The sequence below is a fragment of the Olea europaea genome, chromosome 16 (genome assembly GCF_002742605.1).
Source record: "Olea europaea var. sylvestris chromosome 16, O_europaea_v1, whole genome shotgun sequence".
In the NCBI taxonomy this organism is placed as follows: domain Eukaryota; kingdom Viridiplantae; phylum Streptophyta; class Magnoliopsida; order Lamiales; family Oleaceae; genus Olea; species Olea europaea.
Genome location: NC_036252.1, coordinates 11,269,683 through 11,287,907, shown reverse-complemented (window position 1 = coordinate 11,287,907; position 18,225 = coordinate 11,269,683). Strand labels below are relative to the sequence as shown.

Below are 18,225 nucleotides of genomic sequence, written 5' to 3'. Positions count from 1 at the left end.
TGATCTAATGTCCACCCAATAAAATCTTGATTGAAAAATCAAATATTATCCTATCAAGCTATAATCCCATGAAAAATTCCTTGTGTACATGGGACGGGTTCTGTATAATTCACAAACATGTGGGCCCCAATCGAATAAAAAATGGTCAAAAATTAACCCATCCATCCCCTGTGAAGGGTCGGTATCCTGTACACCAAGCAGGTTTCTAATCCCGCTCGATTGAACCCACTTTTCACAACCCCAACAGTAAAAATTCCGAAGCTAAGACTATGTTTGATTGCACCCCAATTTCATGGAAAATGGAAATCAAATTCCATCTTTTCAATTTTTTGTTGTTTGATTGACAAAATTTTCCCTAGAATTCGAATTCCACATTTTATGTCACCTAAGCTAATTTCCATGTTTTCCTTGAATTCCAGTTCTCGCCAAAATGGTGAGAATTCAAATTCTCGGTTACTGTAGCACTTTTTTTATTTTTTTCGATTTTTTTAAAAAATATTTGGTTGGTAATGGAAACAAATTTTAAGAATTATTGTAAAAAAATATTTCTCTTTAAATGACAATTTTTATGTAAAACAAAGTCAAACGAATATCAAAAGATAGATGAATTTCTTGAACCTTTTTTTGTGTGTTGACAATAGAAACAAATTTCATCCCCAATACCAATAAAATTTATCCCATTAATTGACAATTTTCATGTAAAATAAAGTCAAACGGAGATCAAAAATACTTTTATTTCAACATTTTCCACATGAAAAATTATCCCAATTAAACACAATAATTTACAATTTTCAAGAAACAATTTCTAGACAATTCAATTCTCTGAAATTCGTTTTCAATTTCATTTTTGCAATCAAACGAACCTAAGTTCAAAATTTCTTTCGATGTCTGAAATTGTGTGTGATTGGTGAGAGTGAGAAGGGTAGGCATATTTAGTGAGGTAAGTGAAGATCTCAAGAAAAATACCTGGTCCTTTAGATTGATTTGGATTAAGAACTGATAACCCTTCCAAATCCATTTGTCATTTACCTGCAAAGGAACGCTGCCCCATTTTGATTTATGTTAATTAGCTGCGAGAAACACTATTTTATTTTTTTATTTTTTTGTCTCCCTTAACTTAGAAAAGTGTTTGATTTATTTAGGGGATTAAAGAATATTTTAATGCTAAATCACTAATTTAGGAAAGATTTTTCAATGACAGAGACAAAATACATATAATTAATAAGGGTAATTTTATTCATACCACCATTTTTTTCTTGCACGAAATTTTAATTGCAATACGATGCTTTAATCTTTTTTCATTATTGTACTCATATTCCCCTCTTTTTTCGTTACATTCTTATATTTAACCTTTACTTAATTTTACATCTTGACCCTGAAAATTTTATGTCCAAATATTTTATTAGCTTGTTTTCAAATGAGTTACATTTTTACTTCATTAATAAACCTGAGCAAATAATTCTTTTTATATGCTTCTAATTTAGTACTAAACTGTCTATTAAGTCCCTAAGGTCCGTTTGATTGTGAAGATGAAGTTGAATTTAATTGAAAACGAATTTCAGGGAATTGAATTGCCTAGAAATTATTTTTCTGGGAATTATAAATTATTGTATTTTATTGGTATAATTTTGCACGTGAAAAACGTTGAAATAAAAGTGTTTTTTGATATTCGTTTGGCTATATTTTACATGAAAATTGTCAATTAAAGAGATAAAATTTACTAGTATTGGATATAAAATTTGTTTCCATTGCCAACAAAAAAATCAAGAAAATCATCTATCTTTTGACATTCGTTTGACTTTGACATCCCGATTTTTACAGTAATTCTTAAAATTTATTTCCATTGCAAAAAATAAAAATAATTAAATAATTAAAAAATTGCTACAATAATCGGGAATTTCAATTCTCACCATTTTGGTGAGAATTCCAATTCCATGATTTTATGGAAAATGCTGACGTGGCAAGAAAGTGAGAATTCCAATTCCATGGAAAATTTTGGATAATCAAAAGTTGGAAAATGGAATTCATTTTCCATGGAAAAAGTGGAGCAATCAAACACTACCTTAATGAAAAAATGAAGCAATTAATTATATTTTTGAATTTGTCGCAAATTTCGAATAGTAGCCTCCATGAGAAGTTACATTAAAACAATGTTCTCGACATTTCAAATATTGTTCTTGATATTTGAACCCTATTTATATTTCAAAAGTGTACATTTCAAATCACAACATTAAATGTTTCGACAAAAAAAAAAAAAAAAAAAAAGTTGAATCCTTCATTGTAACTAAAATGTGATGTAAGAAATTAAAATTATGGTTATGACCTTCATTTCAAATTAAAGTCGTAATTACCTTCAAAATAAAGGAGACACGTATATGACGTACACAATTAAATTTCGCCACTAATAAACATGTATAATTAAATATTTGACGATTACAAACAATTATAAAGATCATTAACAGCAAAAATAATTACTTAAGGTAATTCCTAAAAATTGATAAAGCATTTATTGTTATAAAATGAGACTCAAAAAGAATAGAGAAAACTTAATAAACTTTTTGTGTATATTATTGAAAACCAAAGCCCTATATTTATAGGTAAGAATCAAGGATACAATGGTAATAATTTCTAGGGCTACAGGGGTACAAATGTCACTCACCAATAAACTTTAATAGACTTTTCATTTACAATACTCCCCCTTGAATGATATATTATAAAATATCTGTCTCGTTAAAACTTTGTTTGATAAAAACTCAAAGGGAAAAAAAATCAAATGAAGGAAAAAGAGTACAGTTATTTTGGAATATTAAAATTAAATGCTGCCTCATTAAAACCTTGCTAGGAAAATCCAATGGGAGAAAACCTAAGGAAAAAGAGTACAGCTACTCTCCCTGATGTTGATCACTGAAAATTTTTGAGTCAACGCATTCCAATCCCATGAACTAATTTCTTGAATGTAGATGTTGGCAGCGCTTTTGTGAATAAATCGGCCAATTTGTCACTTGAGCGAATTTGTTGAATATCAATGTCATCATTCTTCTGAAATTCATGTGTATGAAAGAATTTTGGAGAAATATGCTTCGTCCTATCGCCTTTGCTATAACCTCCCTTGAGTTGTACGATATAAGTTGCATTATCTTCAAACAAAATTGTTGGACTATCTTTTGTTGAAGTCAATCCACATGATGATTGGATATGATGGGTCATATTCCTCAACCATACACATTCTCGCCCTGCTTCATGGATTGCAATAATCTCAGAATGATTTGAGGATATTGATGTCAAGGATTGCTTCACAGATCTCCATGATATAGCTATTCCTCCACGTGTAAACACATATCCTGTTTGTGATTTAGTTTTATATAGATCGGAGAGATAACCTGCATCTGCATATCCCACTAAAGTAGATCCTGACTTTTGAGAATAAAATAGTCTCATATCAATAGTACCTTTTAGGTAACGAAAAATATGTTTAACACCATTTCAATGCCTTTGAGTTGGTGTAGAGCTATATATTGTAAGGAGATTTATAGAAAAAGCTATGCCAGGTCGAGTGCAATTTGTAAGATAAGTTAATGCTTCAATTGCACTAAGATATGGTATTTCAGAATCAAGAATCTTTTCTCCATCTTCAAGTGGACGAAATAGATTTTTTTTCACATCAAGTGATCGAACAACCATATGTGATGGCAATGGATGTGCATTATCCATATAAAAGCGTTTCAAGACTTTTTTCTGTATAAGTAGATTGATGAACAAATAATCTCTCTGGAAAATGTTCAATTTGTAATCCAAGACAAAATTTAGTTTTCCCCAAATCTTTCATCTCAAATTCATTTCTCAAATAATCTGCAGTTTTGTTGAGCTCTTCAGGAGTTCCAATTACATTTAAATCATCAACATAAACTGCCACAATTGCAAATCTAATATTTGTTTTCTTTATAAAAACACATGGGCAGATATCGTCATTTTTATAAATCTCTTTCAACAAATATTCACTAAGATGATTATACCACATGCGTCCGGATTGTTTCAATTTATATAATGATTTTTGCAATTTAATTGAGAACATAGTTCTCGAACATGTATCATTTATTCCTGGTACCTTAAATCCTTCAGGGACTTTCATATATATGTCACTGTCAAGTGAACCATATAGGTAGGCAGTTACTACATCCATAAGGCGCATATCGAGCCATTATGACACGGTTAAACTAATTAAGAACCTAAAAGTGATGGTATTCATTACAGGAGAATATATTTCCTCATAATCAATTCCTGGTCTTTGGGAGAAACCTTGAGCCACTAGTCGGGTTTTGTATCTTGTAATTTCATTATTCTCGTTTCTCTTTCATGCAAAAACTCATTTGTATCCAACAGGGATTACATTTTCAGGTGTTCGAACTACTAGTCCAAACACTTTTCGTTTCTCCAAAGAATTCAATTCTACCTGTATGACTTCTTTCCATTTTGACCAATCATTTCTATTTCGACAATCATTAACAGACTGTGATTCAAAATCCTCATTTTGCATAATATTTTCAGGGACATTAATTTTTGCTGGAATATTTTCTACTGGAATATGACTTTGTCACTTTTCTCGTGTCAACAAATATATCAGGTAGTTGAATTGCAACTCTTTGCAAATGAATGATTTTTTCAACCTCTTGTTCACATTGATTACTGCGGGGATCAAAGTGAGATAGAATTGTCTCATTCTAAGAAATTCTATCTTATTTTTCAGGATGTAATTTTTCTCCTCCCAAAGTTGGAAAAGTCATTTCATCAAAATGACAATCTGCAAAACGTGCAGTAAATAAGTCATCCGTTAAAGGTTCAAGATATCTAATAATAGATGGTGAATCAAAACCCACATAAATCCCAAGTCTTCGTTGGAGACCCATTTTAGTACGTTGTGGGGGTGAAATAGGAACTTGGACAGCACAATCAAAAACCCGTAGGTGAGAAATATCAGGTTCATGATCAAATACAAGTTTCAAAGTTGAATATTGATGATAGGAAATTGGTCTTATACGAACCAATGATGCAGCATGTAATATGGCATGACCCAAAACAGAAGTTGAGAGTTTTGTTTTCATAAGTAATGGTCTAGCAATAAATTGTAGACGTTTAATAAACGATTCCGCTAAACCATTTTGTGTATAAACATGTGCAACTGGATGTTCAATTTCAATCATAATTGACATACAATAATTATCAAATGCTTGTAATCTAAATTCACCAGCTCTGTCAAGACGAATAGTCTTGATTGAGTAATCGGGGAATTGTGCTCGCAATTTTATGATTTGAGCAAGTAGTCTAGTAAATGCTACATTCCTAGTTGAAAGTAGGCAAATATGTGACCATCTTGTAGAATAATCAATTAATACTATAAAGTAGCAAAATGATCCACATGGTGGGTGTATGGCTCACATATATCTCCACGTATTTTTTTCAAGAAAGTTAGAGATTCAATATTGACCTTTGTAGTTGAATGTCTAATGACTAACTTGCCTTGCGAACAAGCTACACATGGATAATCATTAGATAAAAGAATCTTATGGTTCTTTAAAGGATGTCCATGTGAGTTGTTTATTATTCGACACATCATTATGGCTTCTGGATGTCTAAGTCGATCATGCCAAAGTATAAAACTTTTTGAATCAACAAACTTCTGGTTCGTAACATTATTTGATTCGACCATTTTTATAAATATAAAATACATGCCAGACGGGAGTACATGAAATTTTTCTTTTATCTGCTTCTTGTCAGATACAAAAGAAGTGATGCAAAGATATTCAACATTATTTTCTTGAATCGTCTCAATGTGATATTCATTGCAGCGAATATCTTTAAAATTAAGCAAATTTTTTCTGAATTTGCTAAAATAAAGTGCATCGTCAATATATAATTTTGTATTATTTGGTAAAATAATACAAACTCTTCCGGAGCCTTCAACTATATTTAACGCACCCGATATCGTGTTAACATTATTTTCAGCTAATATTAAGTTCAAAAAGTATTTTTTGTCTTGAAAAATAGTATGTGTAGTTGCACTATCAATTAAGCAGTTGTCTTGACTATTCATCATAAATCTATAAATATAACAAAATAAACAAAATTTAAAAAAAAACTTGAATTTAGATTTAAAGAAGTAAACATTACTTAATATCATGAAATAAACGGTGCATAATAGAGTTTTATTTTTATTTTTTTTTGTGCAAAAAAGTGAAAACATATTTCAGACTGAATTTTTAAAACGAAAGAAATACCAGTAAATTAATCTATATCTTCTATCATACTACCCCCAACCAAATGATTAATATTTCCATTTGGATCAGTAAAGAAATCGGAAACATCCAAATGAATCACATCAATTGGACCATCATAATCAGCAAAATTAGTTTCCAATTATTCTTTTTCATTGATTGATTTCTGGTAGAGATCTACAAGATGTTTTGAGGTACGATACGTACATACCCAATGCCCTTTCATTCCATTTTAAAACGAAAGAAATACCAGTAAATTAATCTATATCTTCTATCATACTACCCCCAACCAAATGATTAATATTTCCATTTGGATCAGTAAAGAAATCGGAAACATCCAAATGAGTCACATCAATTGGACCATCATAATCAGCAAAATTAGTTTCCAATTAATCTTTTTCATTGATTGATTTCTGGTAGAGATCTACAAGATGTTTTGAGATACGATACGTACATACCCAATGCCCTTTCATTCCACATCTGAAGCAATTTTCTTCATGCTCCTTTTTAGATTTGTCACTCTCGTTTGCTTTGTGCTTTTTTGAATTTATTGCCTTGTTGTTGATCATTTCTTCCATGATTTATTCCACGTACACGTCCGTGTCCGTGTTCACATCCAAATCCGTGTCCACATCCACGTCCCTGTCCACGTCCACGTCCTTATCTTAATATTGTATTTGCTTCAAACAATGTAGTACCATTTGTTTCAGGCAATGATACAGAACCAGTTGGACGTAATCCATGATTTTTCATCAACAATTCATTATTTTGTTCTGCAACTAGTAGGCAAGATATAAGTTCTGAGTACTTTTTGAAGCCACACTAACGATATTGCTGCTGCAAGAGCACATTCGAGACATGAAAGGTGGAGAAAGTTTTTTCTAACATATCTTTATCGGTGATTTTTTCTTCACACAAAGTCAACTTTGAACATATTCTGAACAATTCAGAATTGTACTCACTAACCGTTTTAAAGTCTTGCAAATGAAGGTGCATCCACTCATAACGGGTTTTGGGGAGGACTATAGTTCTCTGATGATCAAATCTTTCAGTTAACTTTTTTCAAAGAACTTGTGGATCTTTATCAGTGAGATATTCAATTTTTAATCTATCGTGAAGATGGTGACGGAGGAAAATGAGTGCTTTCACACGATCCTCCAGGGATTCATTGTTTCCTTCTTTTATTGTCTCTCACAGACCCTTTGAAACGAGATGAATATCAGCATCCAGTATCTATGACAGATAATTTTTACCAGATATGTCAAGTACAGCAAACTCAAGTTTCGTAAAGTTTGCCATTTGTTTAACTTCTAAGAATTTCGTGCTGATAACGTGTTATAAAATGAAAGAAAAAAAGATAGAGAAAACTCAAAGAGAATAGAGAAAACTCAATAAATTTTTTGTGTGTATTATTGAAAACCAAAGCCCTATATTTATAGGTAAGAATCAGGGATACAATGGTAATAATTTCTAAGGCTACAGGGGTACAAATGTTATTCACCAATAAATTTTAATGGACTTTCCATTTACAACATTTATCATTTTATTCGCATAGCATATAAAATTCACATTTACGTAAAGTCAATTGCCGTTAATTTGTAACTTAGAAGAAAATTGTAATAAACATTAGTAACAATTCATTTTAATATAAATATGCAGCATGCACGTAACACATTTTAAATTTAACAACGACTCATTGTTCTAAAAGAAATATGTAACATGCAAAAAACATATTTAAATTCAACAACTACTCATCCATTGGAACGTGACGTTAACATAGCAGCTTTGGACCATCCATTGCAAGAAAGAAAAAATATATGTACACTTATAGGTTAACAATTCATATATTAAACATAAGATGCATCATAATCAAATAAAATACAGATCACATTAAATTTTTGAAACCTAAGTAGTTTTGTGTATCACTTTCCTACCCTTAAAAATAATTTTTGCCTTAGAAATTGAAACTAAAAATAAATGTAGGTACTTGGGCACACATCTTATATTTTGTACTCACAATTCCTGCCTATTCCATGACTTGATTCCTACAAAATTATCATTTGCCCCTGTTTGGCCCCTATTTCTTGAACTCATTTTTTCTCACTCATTTTCAATCTTACATTTTATGCGATATTACAATTTTTACCAACTTTTTAATCACACATTTCACCAATTTTTTTACTAAAATCTAATTTGTATCCAAACCAAATAAGGGCTTAATAGAGTCTTTCTTCCTTTTGACTTCTTATGTACCCTCTCTCTAATATGTATATATATTTTGGTGACCTAGTCCAATCTTGTACAGATCGAATCACACCGAAAGTGTTCAAAATATAAGTCCTCATAATAGAAACGTGAAATTCAGACCCTATTTGAACCTCATTTTTGGGCAAAAATACATTTTGATATAGTATTTTGTTGGAGAATGTGTGATTAAAAATAAGAAATAGTTTTAGGTTTTTATGTAAAATATTTTATCGAAAAATGTGTGATTGAAAATGAATTTTGAAAAATAAGGGCCAAACGGGGCTCCTTTTGTACTCTTTAGACAATGTTAGTGGCAATGCAATCCCAATAAAGTCACCCATCATTTTTGAAATCCCCAAGGGTCCAACAAATGAGGACTACACTTTCCTACTTCCAAATCTCAATATACCTTTCATAGGCGCCATGCTTATTAAAAACAATGTCATCTATAACAAATTCTATAGGCTCCATTCTTTTGTCTGCTTTGCGTAGCCTTAATCCTACGACAAATCTCAATTAACCTTTTGTGTTTGGACGATCTCTGAAGTCAACAATTTTCTCTCTCCTACCTCGTCCCAATGGGTGTGTAGTCTTCATCCTATGACAAATTTCAATTAACCTTTTGCATTTGGACGATCTCCAAAGTCGACAATTTTCTCTCTCCAACCTTATCCCAGTGGTTAAATGATTGACAATTCCTCTCTTATAGTGCCTCATAAGATGGCATGTCAATGCTAGATTGGAAGCTATCATTGTAAGAGAGCCTGACTAAAGGAAGAACTCGTCCCAAGTACCTTACTAGTTATTAATAATAAAAATGTTCCCATGGGCATAGCGCAGTGGTAAAGCAGTAGGTTCTTTACGAAATTTTGAAGGTTCGAATTCTTGCAATAGTTGGAAGACAACATTTATGTTGGAAGGCAGATATCCTTTGGATGCAAAGTTATGTTGATCTTCGTCATCCCTTCGAGGATCCTGTTTGCACGTCGTAATGAGAGAGGTCAACAAGGAGGAGAACCACATCTTGAATATCTGACCCAAATGTATATAAGTTGTGATTGTATCTGAATTAACCTGTATGGTGAATCAGGGAGAAGGCCGCCACTCTTTAAGATTAGTCGTGCGAAACTTGAACACTTGAACCACCAAACATAAATGTGGTTAACAAAAAAAAAACACTTCTCAAAAAATAAAAATCAAACAAGGACTAAATAATAGATGCGTAGAAATTAATAAATATTTCTTGAAAAAATCAAAATGAAGAGTCAAAATATAAAGTAATATCGGAGTGTACGAAAAATTTTACTTTTTAAATTTAAGATTCTCTATATTATATATAAGATTCTCTATATTCTTTAATATATTATGGCCAATGTAAATCTTATATTTGGCGACAAATAAATAGTGTCTTCAAATTTTCACTATAAAAAGAAGTGCTGCCAACTCCAGATTGTGAGTTGGATAGTTCGTTTCGTACTCCTTGAGTTGTTATGATGCATAGTCAATCACATTACCATGTTACAAATCCAAGAACTTTTTCTAGGAGCACCACTGTCTTTGACAGACCCTTAATGCCTTATGGAATCATTAGGATAAGTGCAACAAGGCAAACATTAATTTCTTCCATTCTAAGAATCATATTCACAATCTAGAGTCCATTATATGCTTCTTGATTAATTGGGTTAATGGGATAAAATTTTGAAAAATCGTTCAATAAACCTACGATAATAAACAACTAGACCAAGAAAACTATGACATTTCCCAACATTGGATGGTATCGGCTAGTTCTCGATATCATCTACCTTGTTAGGGTCCATTTCAATTTTATTCGATACAAGATTCCATAAGTATCCCATGTACCAATCCAAGATGTCATTCATGGTACTCTTTGGATCATGAATGGATTAAAACATCATCAATGAAAACAACGACAAACTGATCTAAGTAGTGCTTGAAAACATGTTTCATCATATCCATAAAGTCATGGTAGCATTAGTTAAACCATAAGGAATTACCAAAAATTCGTAATGCCCACAGCATGAAAGGAATTCTTTGGTATGTTCACCATCTAGTTATTAGCTGATAATACCTAGACCACAAATTAATTTTTGAAAAAAATAGGTTTCACCTTAAAGTTAATCAAAAAAGTTCTCAATTCTTGGCAAGGATACTTGCTCTTATTTGTCACATTATTCGCTCTCGATAATCAGTAAACCTCATTGAGGCATCTTTAAACAAAATGGGGTCACCCTCATAGCGATAAGCTGTGTCGAATATGTCCTTTATACATGAGATCCTTACGTTTTCCATGGGTTATGTGTTATGTTACCCTACCTTTATATTAGTTCCATATCACAAAAGAATTCATTGACATTCAATCTCCCTTTTAAGGGTTAAACCAAGATTAGAATCTACAATTAGGACTTGTTTAATGGGGACATCTATCTTCAAAACATCTATTACTGAAGAAAGATAAGCCATACGACTATAAAAATAGATGGCTATGCCTTTTTTCGTCGAAAGTAAAAATCGAGTACGTTTTGAAGTTCAAATGCCACTTTCTTTTGATGACAATCATTTGCTATATGATACTTTGATAGTTAGTCCATCTTCAATATGACATCAAAGTCACGAATATCTAGCGTTCCACCTATCTTCGTCGAGAAATCTTTCAAACATATAAATCGAGTGTGTGTGGATAGAATAAACTATAATTCATGTATGTAAACTATTTCTCTAATTCTTAGGCAAATGTTGGACAAATAAATGAATACGTAGCTCTATTGTTATAGGGGTTCCCATAGTTCTAATGTCATTGCGTGATCCTTCAATTTTACTGCATGACCGCAGGAGAACTTGTGACATACAAAATGTTTTCATTTCAAAGTAGTAACTGCCTTCAAAATAAAGGAGACGTTTGAGAGGATGTGACATACATAATTAAATCTCGACACTAAATGCACATGCATAATTCTATATTTATCAATCATAAATAATTATAAAGATCATTATTAATAAAAATACTAATTTAAGTTAACACACGTCATATTTAAATAACATATGATTCCCATTAATTTAAAACCTAAGTAGCGGGGCTTTTCAAAATTAGTGCATTGGCATTAACTGAAATTATGCATTGTGTCAATAAGGGTTAATAATCCAAATGGTCACTGAACTTTACAAAAAGTTCTCATCGAATCACTAAATTTTAAAAATCACTTAAGTCATCACTAAATTTTGTAAAAAGTTTTCACGAGGTCACTGAACATAAAAAATCACTCCATTCATTATCGAACTTTTCAAAAGATTTCCTCGAAATCACTAAACTTTAGAAAAACTTTCCCAGAGGTCACCGTTCAGTTTGGAAAAGTTTTTGTAAAATTCAGTAATGAATGAGATAATTTTTAAAGTTCAGTGACCCTGTGAAATTTTTTTGTAAAATTCAGTGATCCCGTAAAAATCTTTTACAAATTTCAGTGATGACTTGAGTGATTTTTAAAATTCAGTGACCCCTTAAATATGTTTTATAAAGTTCAGTGACCATTTGGATTATTAACTCTTATCAATAAAATTGTAGACGTAAAAAATTGCCAAAAGTCAAAATATACGTGAATCTTCGGATGTTATTGATCCTGATATTGACCCGCAAAATAATACACGTCAGAGGCTGCGATGGAGTTGCCCAGAAGAGTCCCTCTAACATTCAAGTGAGCAGACTATACACATAATTAGAGAAGTGAATATTATTCTTTGTGAGTAATGGGTGATTCCGTACCTCATATATGATGCTTCTTGTGGACTTTTAGTATAAGATATATATCCGAATTACATGTGCATTTAATAGAATTATCTAGAAATTCCATTATTTGTTTAATGAGTTACCTATATTATTCGCTAATTAATATTTTCTTAGGTAAACCTTCAAAATATGTTGAGAAGTTATGGCAAGTTTCCACACCAATGTATGGAAATTAATTTGTTTCTCTTCCTAATTTAATTCCATAGTTGTATATGGTAGTAGGAAACTACCATCATTAGGGAAAGTTTAATCGGACAAACTATATACTGGAAGTAAAAAATTATAATGATACTACACTGATAGGAGGTTTTGATAGTCTCCCTAACCGAACATTCATAATAAGGGGTCGAGCCCACCCTTTTTTTATTTTTTTTTAAATTTTTTATTCATCTGAATCTCACGCATATGAGAGACTATCATGATTTATGTCATCCATTTTAGGTCACTTTAGCTTAATTCAGAATATTAATGTGTATGCAATTGAACGACTTCTAGAGGTTTCTTGAGGGTGTTATCTTCACAAAATTACTATGGTTGACCCTATTGTAGAAGTCCTGACCTAATTAATATTGTGGTTTCCTTGACAATTTTGTCACAATTCCTGACTCTAATGTTATCGAGGACGTTCTAGCCTTCTAGGTCTTTGCAGCCGTAATGACTTGGTAATTGTTCTGGTTGGCTGAAGCAAATATTCGTGGCCTTTGGGTTCCAATTATATCATAGTTGTTGTTGACTAATTTTAGTGACCATTTTGGAATCGGATTCATATCGTGGTTGGCCTCAGAAATTTCAGCAACCATAGTGACCCGGGTAATATCTTGGTCGCCATTAGCAATTTTTCATAATTATTGTGACTCGATAGATATTGTGGTTAGCTTTATCGAATTTTAATGATCGTAGTGATTCGTCGGATATTTTAGTACCCACAGTAATCTTTTTTGGATGACAGGGAAATCCGCAACTGCTACTCTTCGATTGCACATTGAGTAAACCCTCAGGTTGACGCAATAACTTGCAAACCACGCCAACTAGGTAAACGGGACTACACAAGTTCGGTGCGACAGGCTCGACCGAGAAAGTGTTGGCAGGAAGAATCGAACTCGTAATCAAAAACTTCCGCGCTCGTCTATTATACCAACTCGGCCACCTCATTAGGGGCTAGTACCCGTAGTAATCTTGGTTAATATCACAGTTGTCCTTAAAAATAATAATAAATAAATAAAATTGTGGACATTGTGACCCTATAATTATATGGTCGGCATCAGAATTGTTTTAAGACAGTTGTGACATAATTAATATCGTGGCCCTACTTAAAAATTATAACAGTCGTAGTGACCCAATTAATGTTATGTTGGATCTTAGAAAATTTTTGTGAACATTGTGACCCGATTAACATTGTGGTCGACCTCATAATTTTAACGACAGTGACTTCCTAAAAGTGTAATCATAAACATTGACACATTAATTAAAGTTTTTGAACATTATATTTTAGCAAGTAATGACGAATGCATGATGAACAAAAGTTCTTGTTGTGCTCATAAATGAATATCCGAGAAATATGTGTTAAGAGTAGACAAAGTTGATGCAAGTGTATATGCTCGCTTCTCTCACTTGCCACTCTTACGAGTTTATAATGGAAACTGATAAATGTAGATTTTTGCCCTCAAGGAAGAAGCTATTAGGTGTTGTACATGTATAGCCCCCTCACTGTACTGTGGGGCTCGAATGGAGTGGGCCTCTTGCCCTTAATTGAAATATATCTTCCATAATTTGTAGGTTTTGTAAAATAAATCTCCTCACAATATATTTCTTTGCATATAACAAATAATAGACATTTTACCACTTTTATTTCTTGGATTGAAATTCTTTAAAGTATCTTGATTTTACACACTTCTAGAATTTCATGTACTTAATTGTTAATGGAAAAATATCACATTGATTACATAGACAATTAACAATAAGTAAGCCAGCCTCGATTCAATTCATCTAAAAATTAGATTTTAGTAGATTTTAAACTTAATGAATTATGTGATTGAAAAGTTATAAGTTTCATGAAATTTGATTAAAAAGGAATTTTAAAAAATAAATCTTTGAAAATAAGAATCACTCAAGGGCTCTACATACAAAAACTTGGGCTACACATATTAAAAGAGAGATGCGATATGAATAGGAGTCGACGTGGCGGCCCCCTATCGGCCCCTGTCTGGATGGGGACGTCATCCCCCTATCGGTCCTTGTCTGGACAGACCCTCGTTCAAGAAAATTAATTAAGTAACATGTAATTTAGCATATCTCTGTCTTTATAGGTGCAAATATCGGACGTGTGTGACGGCGTATGCTTGTTACCTACTGATTTGATTAATTAAGTTAATAATAATGAAACTGCAAGTTGAGATTAATTGGCCCAAATATCTGCCGACGAAACCAGCTTTAGCTTGTCACAATGTGATTTGTCTACACTTTACCTCAAATCTAATTATCATTAATTAAGTCAATAATCAAACTGCAACTTGAGAATAAGGAAATCAAATAAGCTACACATCGTATATAATCGAACTGATTAATTAATTAAATGATTAAACTTAATTAAGCTACAAGTTGTATTAAATCAAACTGATTTGAATCCTACCTCAAATCTCATGATTATTAAGCCATATTTGATAGAAATTAAAATCTAGATTTATAAAAAAGTTAAAATTAATAATTAATTTTAACCACATTTTATGAAATTCACGATTTTTCAACCACGTATTTCATTAACTTTTATCAAAATCTGCTAAATATTTATTTTTAATCTCCACCAAACAGGGCTAATTAATTCAATAATCAAACCACAAGTTGAGATAAATTAAGCTACCTACTGTACCTAATCAAACAACACAGTACTGAGTATTTTAAATTTTTGATAATTTTGATTAATTCATACATGTACCAAATGAGAGATGAGCCTTATTCACCAGTGTTCTAAAAAGCGTTTCCAAGTTCGAGATGGGACGAAATGCCATACCATTTCAATAAGCACGAAATAAAGCAGTTGATCGCATAAGCTTTATTAATTTTATTTTATTTTATTTTTAATCTGCATCAAATAAGAGCTAATTAAGTCAATAATCAAACTACAAGTTGAGATTAATTAAGCTACCTACTGTACCTAATCAAACAACACAGTACTGAGTGGTTAAAATTTTTGATAATTTTTATTAATTCATACATGTACCAAATGATAGATGAGTCTTATTCGCCAGTGTTCTAAAGTGCGTTTCCAAGCTCGAGATGGGGCGAAATGCCACGCCATTTCAATTAGCACGAAATTAAGCAGTTGGCCACTTAAGCTTTATTAATTTTTTTATATTTTTGATTTTTCTTATAAAAGTCTTTTATTTTACTTTAGTTTCAAGTTTTTCTTTGAAAATTGTAAAACAGACTAATTGTATTAATTATTAAGTAGATATAGTATTTTATAATCTTAGACGTTTGATACGTATTATTGTTATTATTAAATGATTTTTAGACTAATTAAAACTTTAAAGTAATATTAAAAATAAGAAAATATATATATATATTTTTTTTTTACGTCTAGGCCTCTTTTAGGCTCATAAAACTTGAAGTTTTTGACCTCCACGTCTAGTCAGACAACACTGACATTCACGCATAGTAAAAAGGGCAGTGTGGTAATTTTAACTTTTATCCCAGTTGTAGTCTGTAGAGAAATTTCAAAATAATCATATAATAATAAACTCAATAGGTCACAGGCACCAATAATTAGCTAATAATATAAAGTTATTGTTTAATCATGTAATTTTTTAATCAATCTATACACTGTCCTCTTACTATAATAAGGTTCCAGAAAACCCCATGCTCTGTACCCATTTCTAGATCACTAAATCGCCGAATTTTCTACAACAAACACAGAAAATGGGTAGCCCTCATGTGCTTCTTGTAACTTTTCCTGCACAAGGGCACATCAATCCATTGCTTACATTTGCCAAGACCCTTATTAGGAATGGCATTGAAGTCACCTTTTCAACAAGTTTATATGCCCAACGTCGGATAGCGAAAGCTACTGACGACATAACCAACGGCATTACTTTTGCGGCATTCTCCGATGGGTTTGATGACGGTTGCAAATCCGATGATGATCGCGATCGATACATGATCGAGTTCAGAAACCGTAGTTCCAACACTATAAGAGAGACGATTCTTGCCAGTGCCGAGCAAGGCCGCCCAGTTACGTGCCTAGTTTACAGTCTACTGTTTCCATGGGCAGCAGCGGTGGCACGTGAAATGCATATCCCGAGTGCTCTTCTGTGGATTCAACCAACCACTGTGCTGGATATATACTACTATTATTTCAATGGCTATGGTGAAGAAATTAGTAAGTCCTCTGATGATCCCACCTGGGCAATCCAGCTGCCTGGACTTCCATTGCTGGCTAAACGTGATCTTCCTTCTTTTGTGCTTCCTCCAAGTAGCGATCACAAAGTCTTTGCTCTTTCATCATGTAAGGAGCATCTAGAAATATTAGATGCAGAAAAAAGGCCAAAAGTGCTTGTGAATACGTTTGATGCGTTAGAGCCTCATGCACTCAAGGCAATTGAAGATTACGAGTTAATTGGGATTGGACCCTTAATTCCCTCTGCTTTCTTGGATGGTAAAGATCCATCAGATAAGGGCATTGGTTGCGATCTATTTCAGAAATCAGAGGATTATGTGCAGTGGTTGAACTCCAAGCCTGAATCTTCTGTGGTTTATGTGTCATTTGGGAGTCTCCTGAGGCTTCCAAAAGTTCAAATGGAGGAGATTGCTAAAGGATTACTTGAGTGTGGGCGACCATTTTTGTGGGTCATACGAGTAAACGAAAACCCAGAAGAAGAAAAAGATGATAAGCTAAGTTGTTTGGAAGAATTGGAAAAACTGGGGAAAATAGTACCATGGTGTTCTCAACTTGAGGTCCTAACACACCATTCGTTAGGGTGTTTCGTGACTCATTGTGGATGGAATTCGACGTTGGAGTGTATAGCATGTGGTGTTCCCGTGGTGGCGTTTCCACAATGGGCTGATCAAGGGACTAATGCAAAGCTGATGCAAGATGTGTGGAGGACAGGCCTAAGGGTGAACCCAAGAGAAGATGGCACAGTTGAGAGCGCCGAGATTAAGAGGTGCATTGAAACAATAATGGACGGTGGAGAAAAAAGTCGAGAATTCAGAGAGAACGCTAGGAATTGGAAGAATTCTGCAAGAGAAGCTATGCAGGAGGACGGTTCTTCCACTAAGAACTTGAAGGCCTTTGTTCAGGAGCTTGGAAATAATTGTTAAGTCAAGAATTTTCCACTTAGGATTTAATTTATTTTCATTTTCAAATCGTCCACCACCTTCATATTCAGCGCAGATTGCTCCATTAGTTCAAGAGTGGCTTTGTCTAGGTAAACGTCTTAGCTGTCTATGCACCTGTCATTCAATATTTTAGTCTTTTTGTCTTTTGTACCGAGAACAAAGTGCTACAATGTTGTGAGAAAAGATGCTTTAATATCTTGTTATGACGAGTTGAACCTTTTTTTCTTTGGATGCATGTGTATTTTTCGTTTTGTTTATCTCCACGATAGCTCAAAAAGGACTAGACTTTCTTATCTATGTAAAAGGGGCTACTTTTCATGAGCATTTTCTTTTGGAAAGCAGTGAGCTATGGAAATTGTCACGTTGGCTGAAATTATTATATATATATATGATAGGTCCCAGTCAGAAGCTTGCTGATCAGTGGCAGTAAAAAAAAAAAAAAAAAAAAAAGAAGTTCTCTTTTTGAAAAAAAAAAAAAAAGAAATAAGTTCTCTTTTTGGGTGAGATAAACCACAAGATGCAATTGAATAAATGATTGATAATTGTTTATTCACATCCATGGCTTTAAACAAGCCA

The 18,225-nt window shown here is 32.7% G+C and overlaps 1 protein-coding gene across 1 annotated transcript; it reads left to right on the top strand.

Annotated features, from left to right (window-relative positions):
- Nucleotides 1–16,126: 16,126 nt before the first annotated feature.
- LOC111412090 (crocetin glucosyltransferase, chloroplastic-like) lies at nucleotides 16,127–17,900 on the top strand. Its single transcript, XM_023042849.1, has one exon. It carries the CDS (start codon nucleotides 16,231–16,233, stop codon nucleotides 17,629–17,631), a length of 1,401 nt encoding a protein of 466 aa, XP_022898617.1. The 5' UTR covers nucleotides 16,127–16,230; the 3' UTR covers nucleotides 17,632–17,900.
- The last annotated feature ends 325 nt before the right edge of the window (nucleotides 17,901–18,225 follow it).